Genomic DNA, 10,884 nt, shown 5'->3' on the forward strand with positions numbered 1-10,884 from the left:
TATGTTACTATTTCAACGTTTTCAAACCATGTGAAGAAGAAAAATTTAAAAATTGCGCGATTTTGAGGTTATATACGCCATCTGTAAGTCGTAATCCGAAACATACTAAAGTGTCCTAAAGTGTGCTTAAAGTGCGTGATTCATGGAGGCCGAAAGCTTTGTCGGTCCTTAGTCACTTAGCTGGTGATAATCAACAATTCGCTGTAAGAATGCACTAATTTACATGTAATAATCGGTTTTTTACTCAAATCGACGTAATCAGGTTATTTAAGAAACGTGCCGCGTAAATACGGAATCAACTTGGGATAGTCAAACTTATAAAATCTTTGGAGTGTGTTCAATAGCAAAATGGCAGCAAGCGACTCCACGACGGACGAGAGCCTTTATCCCATCGCCGTTTTAATCGACGAATTAAAAAACGAGGATGTCCAGGTACCGGAATATAACTTTTTTGATTTTTTCGAATTTTGTGGCATCGATTTTAGAGGCCTCAGCATGCGTGGATTTTCGAAAAATATACCGGTTCTTTCCTGTTGATTGAGGTTGTGATTAGCCTTGTTTGCGGACACTGTCACGCTTATTCAAACGTCATTAAAGGTTTATTGGCGGCGTGTGGCGTGCAGCGTTCTTAAATTAATAATTAATTATTCAAATTGTCGATTTACGCAAATTGAAGCCGATCGAGTTATGACTGTCAAGCCAGATATTAATATAAGTTTATCTGATTTTATATTGTCGCAGTTACGCTTGAATTCGATCAAGAAACTTTCTACGATTGCTCTTGCATTGGGAGTTGAGCGTACACGCAGTGAGCTCATTCCATTCCTGACAGAAACCATTTATGATGAAGATGAAGTCCTCCTTGCACTCGCCGAACAACTTGGAACTTTTACACCTCTCATCGGTGGTCCCGAATTTGTGTATCACTTATTGGTGAGGATTCATTTTTTATTATTTAAGAGCAGTCACTTATTTTGGAGCGATAAACACTTTAAAATTGTACTTTTTTCACGTTTAAAGTCATTTATTTAAATGCTTTCGAATACGAAAGCTTACAATTTAAAACTACGTAGAAAGTTCTCGAAAATCACTCACCCATTGTTGTTAAATAGCGTTTTGGTTGCATACTTGGAGAATATGACTTTAAGTCCATGTTTTCAATTTGTTCTTTTGAATTTTCGAGAATTTTGTAAATCTTTGACCATATTGAATGAGGTTATAATCAAGATTTAAAATTGTCTGCACTATTAATTTGGTAAATACAAATTTTCAAATGAGTAATTCTATTTAATGATACAAATTATTTCTGAATGTTTCTAAACATTTCTGATAAAAAATAAAATTATAATTTTCTTTAATATTGAGAAATAATTCTCTTTTTAACATTCTGCTACCAGGCAATAATTTGTCAACTTCTTCAGTCATTCAGAAAAATGAGAAATTAAATTGTGGACAAAATCTTAGATTACGAAATGTATATATTGTAGGTAAGGATAAAGAATTGCCGGTACTAGTGACCAAAAAATTACCAGTTATGATCAATTTTAAACAAAATGTAGGTTTTTGAAAATTTTGAAGTTTTCTAAAGACATTGAAGATTTTAAGATAATTTTTTTTTTTTGAGATTCCAGAAAAAATTTATCATTTTTGAAAAAGTAATTTAAAGAAAATATTTAAAAAGATTTAAAAACATTTCCTATGGGTTCCTAAAAGCTTGGAAAAGAATGTAGAACATTTCAAAGCAAAATATTTTTATTTTGCAAGATTAAAAAATGTTAGAAAAAAATTGAATACGTTTAAGCGATATTTAGACTTTTTAAAAGGATACAAAAATAATTTGATCTAAAACAAAATATAGACTTTTGAAGATTTCGAACAAACTATTTAGAAGCTTTTTAATCATTTTTAAATGTTTCAAGAAAAAGACAAAACAAATCTTAAGGTCACTCGGTTAATTTTTTAATGATTCTTATTTTACAAGATTTATTTTAAAAGATTTCAAAAGATTCCAATGGATTTCCAAATTTATTTAAAAAGAATCTGGAATATTTTAAACCCATTTTGGGAATAATTGAAGTAAGTTTTAAAGTTATTAATGGTATTTATTTTGTCTAGCCCCCATTGGAATCGTTGGCAACAGTGGAAGAAACTGTGGTCAGGGACAAGGCAGTCGAATCTTTACGCAACATAGCACTTCAGCACAATCCTGCGGATCTGGAAGAACATTTTGTGCACCTCGTAGAACGTTTAGCTTCCGGCGATTGGTTCACGTCGAGAACATCAGCATGTGGATTGTTCAGCGTTTGTTATCCTCGTGTCAATCCATCTATTAAAGGTATTACGTAAGATCTTTGACCAGTTAAATAAATAACAATAGAATAGAAAAAGTGTAAATTGTATTCATTATCTCACATTGTGCATTTCAGCCGAGCTGCGAAATCATTTTCGCAATCTATGTCAAGACGATACGCCCATGGTGAGGCGTTCCGCTGCTTCAAAATTAGGTGAATTCGCAAAGGTTGTGGAAATCGAGTATTTAAAATCAGATTTGATTCCTATGTTCGTTATTCTCGCCCAAGATGAACAGGTAATTTACTTTTCATCGATTATTTTTGTGAGAGTACAGTGACTGGTGGAATATTCATGTTTGAACATTTATTTATTTAGGATTCAGTCCGTCTTTTGGCGGTCGATGCTTGTGTCAATATAGCTACTCTTCTACAACAAGAGGATGTGGAACAGTTGGTGATGCCAACCCTTCGTCAGTGCGCATCTGACCAATCGTGGCGAGTGCGGTATATGGTTGCAGATAAATTCACAGACGTAAGTTGCCGTTTAATCTACTATATTTTACATTCTAGACTGTAAAATAAAAATGGTTGAAAAATTCGGTATAGAATGACATAAAAATCCCAGTGATGAACGTATTTTTTTTTAACAAAAAAGTGTAAAGTTACGGCGTTTCATGTGATAAAATTGCACACATGAGAGATTACACTGCGGTTGAAATTTACCACGTTAATCGCTGTTTTCTTTATGTCTGCTGATTTATGTAGTAAAATTATACCGTTAATCGCTGCAAGTTCACAATAAACTTGTAAATTAGCACATGAATCAAATTAACACGTTTACAAATTGACTTGTAACTTCCAACCACTTTTTTTACTTTCTATTTCGCGATGCCTTTATGTTAAAAGTAAGCTTTCTCAGAATGTACGTCTAAAACGACCATTCTGGGTTTGCTCGTATAGGATTTTTTGATGGTTACGACAGCGCCACCAATTTGGAACTATTGGGAAGAAATTTGAATTTAAATTCAATATTAACAAACTTATAGTTAATAACTAATTTTAGTAGTCAGTATAATATTTTTGATTAAAGTTAATTGGTATTCGCTGTTCTTTTTCATTAATCTCAAGATCCAAGAGTACCCTACAGATTTCATAATTAATATATAGTGCGTTCTTTTTAATTTTTATAAATCTCTGAATTCCTTAAATTATTTTGAATTCCTTGTATTATTTTGAAGTCCTTGGAATTCGAGAAATTCCCTGAATTTGGTGAATTTCAAAGACTTGAAAATAATGCAACAGAACCTGAAAGTTTTGGATTTTGAAAAAAACGCTGGAAATTTTATTGTCATTTCTTTTTCAAATTTTAATGCGTATTTTAGTACTTTTCTGCTCATTTTACGAATTCAGATTGAGAGGTATTGATTTAGTTACGTTCTACTAGGTGTCCAGTAAGATTCTTAAGATTCTTAATTTTAGTTTTAAATTCATCAGTTTGGTTGAAAATTACTTTCTTTCATCTCAAAATTAAACTATTCCATTTTTTGTTGAAAATTGGTATTTTTGAGTTCAGAATTCAACTAGATGCTTGAAAAATTGTATTTTTGACTACAAAATTGAACAACTTCGTTGCAGATTCATGTATTTTATTGAAAAATCGTATTTTTTGTAAAAAAAATCTTTTTTTTTTTATATTAAAGTATTCCAGTTACATATTCTTCATTTTATTTAAAAAATTATCTTTTGGTAGAAAATTCTACTATGCCAGTTAAAGATTCATCATGTTTGTTTAAAAATTAAACTATCACAGGTAAAGATTCATCATTCGTAGTTAAACATATTTTTGTTTTAAAATTCAACTATTTTAGTTAAAGATACATCATTTTAGTAGAAAATTCATCAATTTTCTTGAAAATTAATTTTTTTTTTTAACTGAAAATGTATCTTCTTTATTTCTGTTCTTACATTGATATTTTTAAATTCAAATTCCAACTATTTAGCTGAAAATGTATCTTTTTTAGTTGAAAATTCAGCGATTTCGTTAAAAATTCATGTGTTTTGTTGAAAAATAGTTTGTTTTTGTAGAAAATTCAAGTATTTCAATTAAATATTCGTAATATAATTGTAAATTGATCTTTTTGGTTGAAAATGATACAACTTGGTTGGAAGTTAAACTCCTTTGTTAAAAATGTATCATCTTGTTTAAATTTTTTTTATTTTGCGGAAAATTCATTATTTTAAATGAAAAATTAACTATTACATTTTTTGTTGAGCACTGATATCTTTTAGTTCAAAATTTAACTATTTGGTTGAAAATTAATCTTTTTTATTTGATATGTAACTTTTTTGTACTTCAGAGAGAAATGCAAGAAATGAATTGTTATATTTGCATTGTTATTTGATTATTAAATTAATCGATGGTGCATTTGTGAACTAAATCCATAGTAATTGAAAAATACATTATCTATAATAAACTCACGAAACTAAATATATTTCTAATCGATTGTTTAAAAAAAGAGAAATATTTCAAGGACTCCGTACCATGAAAAATGATATCTGGAAAAAACTTGTGATTCATAGAAAATACCTGGAACTGTCAGCGAATTTTTTTCCAGGATTTGAGTAGACACCCTGTACTAACGATTTTAATAAGTGTGGAATGTTTATTACCTGTTACTTGTTTAATCTTGCTTATTAATAATTTGTTTACTATATTGTAAAACGTTGTTTAGAATGAAATAATAGTCGAAAAGTCTTTTCAAATTTGCATTGATTAATAATTTAATGCACGGTACCGACTTGAAGTATCTACATGCCTATTTTTTGAGCTGTTGCTAAAGTACCTAATTTTTACATTCTCATAATTTATGATTGAGAAAGTATTAGAATCGACCGAAATTTCATACCTTAGTTTCTCATCGGTTTCATCCATCGCAAATAATGTGCAAAAATCGAACATTCCAATTTGATGCTAAACGACGACAGTTAGATAAAAAAAAGTTTCAAAGATGAATTATAGCTTTCCAAATATCTACAAATTTTTTTAAGCCATATCTTGATAGGACTTGTCTTGTTGATTTTATACATGGAAAATTCTATCAGTAAGTCGAAAACTCTTATTTTAAGCCAACCGACGACAGATACGTATCAAAAAAAATTTAAAAGAAGAATTGTGTCATTTCAAAAGACCTACAATTTTTCCTTTAAACGTTTTTAATAGAACTAGTCATTTTGGGTTTATTTATTGAAAATACGATGGCACAATTATTATTTATTATTAATAAAGCACAAGTAGTTTCCTCTTTTTTGATAGGACTTGCCTTTTTAGTTTTTTTTTGTCGAAAATTATATTTAAAAAATCGAAAATTCAAATTTCGAGCCAAATTACGTGAAAGATGAAAAAAAGTTCCCGAGAGGAATCGCAGCGTTTAAAAGGCCCTACAATTTTTTTGATAGAACTTGTCATTGTGGCTTTATTTATCGAAAATTGATATCCAAAAATCGAATTTATAGTATCAGGCCATAAGACGCGATATGCGTAAAAATGATAAAAGAATACTTGCATGAATTTTAGTTTTACCCATTAAAAATGCTTAAAAAAATGCTTGTGTTTAGAATAAGAACGTGAAATAGAGCAGAAAGGATTATAGCTTTTTATTGAAAGGCAAGTCAGAAAATAAATACATTTGAAAATACATATTGACCGGAAATCGAGCGCGAATGTCACGATCAGAATGTGTACCTATGAAAGTAAAATAGATGTTTTTGCTAAAGTTTAATCCAAGCATTCCGAGTTAAAGGCAAAATATCAACTAATTAAAAAGATATGATAGTTTTTATTTTTTTATTTTAAAGGTAAGTCTCTATATAGTGTTTTGATAAATTGTTAAGCTATTTTCATAATTTTTTCCCTATATTCTGCTCTAGGGTCGATCTTGGTGCAAAAAAGACACAAAAGTTCACGTAATAATTGTACTCGCCATATAATGGACAAAAGTTAAAAAAGATAATATTATCAATATTACTGAAATTGATTAAAATATGATAATCACTGATAGTTTTAAGATATTTATAAGTATTTTCTCATTTTGGAAATTTGCGCCTTTTTCTGCATCGTGTTTAACCCTAGGGTATAATATAGACATGCATTTTTCTACAAATTATATTGCAAACCGTAAAAATTGAAATGGCGTAATTCACAAAATACGTGATGCGTATTAAAAAAATTCGTGAAAATACGTATTACGTATTTTGTGAACGGCCCCAATTGATTTGAGTTCACATTATGAATATAATTTTTTGTTCATTTTGTCCTGTAAAATCTGAAAATGTTTTGCAATTTGTAAATGTGACTTCTGTAACAACCCTGAAGGAATTCAAGTAATTTAGACGAATTTAAGGCATTCAGAAAATATATATGAATTCAGGGAATTATGGGAAATCAGAAGATTTGAAGTTAGTTCAAAGAATTGAAGATTTTAATTAATAGCGTTACTATAAAGTTAAAAGAATGAAAACGAATTCAATTTAAATTAAAAGAAATTTAACTTTAATTCCAAGGAATTAAAAATATTGCTAATATGGTACTAAACCAGAATGAATTAGTTACTAAATCTACCTCAGGGTGGCCGCTGGACCGCGAACTAGGAATTTTATGAGAGCGAGAAAAATCGGGAAATGACAGTGAATTTATTTTTTGACCGCGAATTTTACAAATTTTTAGAAAAAAAAGTTTGTTCAAGTTTGATTTTAACCGTTTTTTTTTGTATTTGTTGAATGATTATGTATATTTTAATGATGATATAATTCAATTAACAATGCGTAATTCGAACATCTTTCGTTAAAAAATATTTTAATTTTGGACTTCAATTTTTAAGCGTGCATTTTTACATTAAAGAAATTAAAAATTTCGTTTTAAAGAGTTAGAAAAATTTTTAATCAGAAGCTTTTGAAATCGACAATTTTGGATAAAAAACATTTTTGGTTGATCAACTGTGAATATAAATTATAATTATTTTTAAAATTGAACTGTATATTAAGGATTTCTAAGTGAATAATAAAAAAATTGACTGTACAAGGCGCTTCGGAATCAGTTCAAAATTTAAGAAATGTGGTTGCTCGATTAAAATTTTATAAACTATTTTCAATTTGACATAGATTAAAAATAATATATTCATAATTATTATTTATTAAGTACTTATTTATTTTTATTTATCTATTTATTTATTATTAATTAATTATTCTAGTTATATTTAGTAAATTTCAAATATTGTTTACGTCTAAAATAAAACATTTTTAATTAAAAAAAAGTATTAATTGCTGAATACTTAGAAACAGTTCACTGTTCATTTAAAATCCGTTAATAAAAAACAAATTACAAGTTTTAATTTTATATTGAAACCTATTATTCGCAGGGAAAATTCGATCAAGATGAAAAGATATTGAGAAGTTCTGAAAAGATAGCCTAATTTAATAAAAAAAATATAGATTTTTGCAGATTTCGAACAAAAAAGTTAGAAGCTTTTTAAGAATTGTTAATTTTGAAGGATTTTTCAACAAAACAAAAAAAATTAGGAAAGATTTTATGAAAAATTCAAATACAGTGAAACTCTTCAATATGTCTCTCCCTTCTATGGCTCTTCCGAGAATTGACGCCGCGCCGCATGTAGGTGTAACAGGAGCTGCGCGGGGTGCGCCGAATTTGCGGCTGTCACTCAGGCGTGAATAAACAAGAGCGGAGCAGGTTATAATGAGTTAGTTCCCACCTACCGTCAGCCCCAAAATCTGCGCTATAGAAAATAATATAATAATAATAATAGTAATTTTGAAAAATATTTAAATATTTTGAAAAAATAAAAAAATAATTACAAATAAAACTAATTTAACTTCTAATTTAGGAAGTGCCCACTTTGTAAATGAAATGCAATTGCTCAATTTTTAATGTTTCTAGCTTAGGATTGCTCAAAATGATTTGCAGCTTAGTTTTTATTACTTTGAACGGAAAATCTTTTAGCTTTAGAGTTCCATTTTTTTTTTAAATTTCATCGACTGTGAATGTTCGTGAACTGTGGAAAAACTGGGATTTTTTTCTTATTAAAATGGCCTCGTTTTCGTCTTGTCCAAAACGTGCTCTTTGTCGAGCACGTATGCGTACTAAAATGACGGACTAACTCAACAAGCAGTACGGTCGTTTTAAACGTACAGTCCGCGAGAAGTTTTTTAACATGGAGAGGTATCCATTTATTTAATTCATAAACCTTTAATCTGTTCAATTTGTAACATCTTTCTTTCAGCTTCAAAAAGCTGTTGGTCAAGAAATCACGAAAACAGATTTAGTGCCTGCATTTCAAGTATTGCTAAAAGATACAGAGGCCGAAGTGAGGGCAGCAGCGGCCGATAAGGTTCGCGATTTCTGCCAAAATTTGGACGTATTCAAACAAGAGTCAATTATCATGACGGACATTCTGCCCTACATCAAAGAACTCGTCGCAGATCCAAATCAGCATGTCAAGTCAGCCTTGGCCAGTGTAATAATGGGTCTCAGTCCCATTCTTGGAAAACACAAGTAAGTCACTCGTAAACAAGATTCAAAGTTCCCAAGTGATTGAGAAGAGATTCAATGGATGACACTAGCAATTTTAATTTATTTTGACAGCACAATCGAACACTTACTACCGCTATTCCTCTCTCAATTGAAAGACGAATGCCCCGAAGTTCGTCTCAATATCATCAGCCATTTGGACTGCGTTAATGAAGTTATCGGAATTCAGCAATTATCTCAGTCCCTTTTGCCCGCCATAGTTGAACTTGCAGAAGATTCGAAATGGCGAGTTCGACTGGCGATCATCGAGTAAGTTTTTGAATATTTTAGTTAAAGATTAGGTTGATCACTTTTATTTTTGCTTTATTTTATTTTTAGATACATGCCGCTTTTGGCCGGTCAGCTTGGAGTGGAATTCTTCGATGAAAAGTTGAATTCTCTGTGCATGACTTGGCTTGTAGATCATGTATACGCAATTAGGGAAGCGGCGACTTTGAACTTAAAGAAACTTGTAGAAAAATTCGGACCTGAGTGGGCCCAGAACACGGTAATACCCAAGGTCTTGGCCATGTCGAGGGACCAAAATTATCTTCACAGAATGACCTGCCTTTTTTGCATCAACGTGAGTTCATTATTTTCGTCCAGAATAAGACAAATTGTCTAATATTCTCAATGTTTATGCATCAGTGGCTGAATAGTTCAGTGAAAAAAGTGTAATTTAATATAAATAATTGTATTGTATTTCAGGTGCTGGCTGAAGTCTGCGGCCCTGAAATCACAACAAAAGTCATGCTTCCAACAGTCCTAGCGATGGCAAATGACAACGTGGCGAATGTCAGGTTTAATGTAGCCAAGACCCTTCAGCGCATTGGTCCTTACCTAGAACCCAGCGCAGTACAGGCACAGGTAAAGCCTGTACTAGACAAACTCAACACTGACACTGATGTCGACGTTAAGTATTTTGCTTCTGAAGCAATTGCTGGTATTGCAGGTAATAAATCACATGTATAATAATCAAAAATCAAATAAATATTGTGCCGCTAATTATACCTGTGTCTGAAATAATCTAGTTTTCCATATTTCTTTCGAATGTTAGCATATTCGTTTTAAGGAGGAATGCCTTTGAAATACGTTAAACTTACGAAGTACTACAAGGAGTCCGCACGCTAAGTATTTCGATTGGCGCTAGTTCGCGATCGCCTGTCCTCGGAGTTTTATGCCTTCCCAGATTAGAGCGCCCCTTCAGTGAAAATATAAAATTAGAAATTGTCGTTTGCTATGGAGTATCGAGTGTGTTTATATGTTAAGTTTGGTTATGTCAAGTGTCAGTTAGTGTCACGCACGCAGTGATAATGCTTGTATAATTTATATAATTATAAAATTAATTCCATTAGAACAAGATGAGGAATATAAAAACAATAGAACGCAAGTAGAGATATTAAGGATTTTGCGTCAATACCTTTCTCTTTCTGTGCCCTACTACCCGAATCACAGCCATTACAAAAACAACGCGACATTACTGTATCACTTATTATGTAGATTTTTAGCACTTACTCTTTGCACAACAATTTTTTTCTACTAAACACGAACAGTTTGCAATTGCACAACGGCATTAATAGGTTATGTTTATACCGGTTCAAAATTTAAATCACATGTTCTCGCAGTTCCTAGAGCTTCCGCACGTAGCGCTGTCATCTGGGAAGACATGAAAATTTGAGGACAGTCGATCCATTTTCAAACCATTAAAATAAAAAATTTATTTATTAGAAAAAAGAATAATTATTTAATTAATTAGTAGCGATATTTGACTGTGCACATAAAACGAGCAAATATAACTCAAATGTTTAAAACTGGATATTTTTAAATAGACAGCCTTGATTCATCAAAATGCCAAAGAGATAAGAACTTTCAACTTCGCTATTTTAATTGTTTTGACTTTGAAAATCTTTTATTTTTAAGTAAAATAATAAAATTTTGATGTAAAATTTGCAATTTAAAATTTAGTAGCCGATTTACTAAAAAACTTGGCAATTTAGAAAACCAATTTTTGAC

The 10,884-nt window shown here is 30.7% G+C and overlaps 1 protein-coding gene across 1 annotated transcript in view; it reads left to right on the plus strand.

Moving 5' to 3' along the window:
• The first annotated feature begins 121 nt into the window (after nucleotides 1-121).
• Nucleotides 122-10,884, plus strand: part of LOC117179057 (serine/threonine-protein phosphatase 2A 65 kDa regulatory subunit A alpha isoform) — a 15,393-nt gene continuing 4,630 nt past the window's right edge. The window contains exons 1-9 of the mRNA XM_033370694.1: nucleotides 122-432; nucleotides 742-933; nucleotides 2,116-2,335; nucleotides 2,427-2,587; nucleotides 2,668-2,823; nucleotides 8,585-8,856; nucleotides 8,947-9,141; nucleotides 9,211-9,454; nucleotides 9,580-9,823. Of these exons, the coding sequence (XP_033226585.1) occupies nucleotides 349-432; nucleotides 742-933; nucleotides 2,116-2,335; nucleotides 2,427-2,587; nucleotides 2,668-2,823; nucleotides 8,585-8,856; nucleotides 8,947-9,141; nucleotides 9,211-9,454; nucleotides 9,580-9,823 (1,768 nt within the window). The 5' untranslated portion in view covers nucleotides 122-348. The remainder of the gene's footprint in view (nucleotides 433-741; nucleotides 934-2,115; nucleotides 2,336-2,426; nucleotides 2,588-2,667; nucleotides 2,824-8,584; nucleotides 8,857-8,946; nucleotides 9,142-9,210; nucleotides 9,455-9,579; nucleotides 9,824-10,884) is intronic.

The sequence above is a fragment of the Belonocnema kinseyi genome, chromosome 8, assembly GCF_010883055.1.
Source record: "Belonocnema kinseyi isolate 2016_QV_RU_SX_M_011 chromosome 8, B_treatae_v1, whole genome shotgun sequence".
Lineage (NCBI taxonomy): Eukaryota > Metazoa > Arthropoda > Insecta > Hymenoptera > Cynipidae > Belonocnema > Belonocnema kinseyi.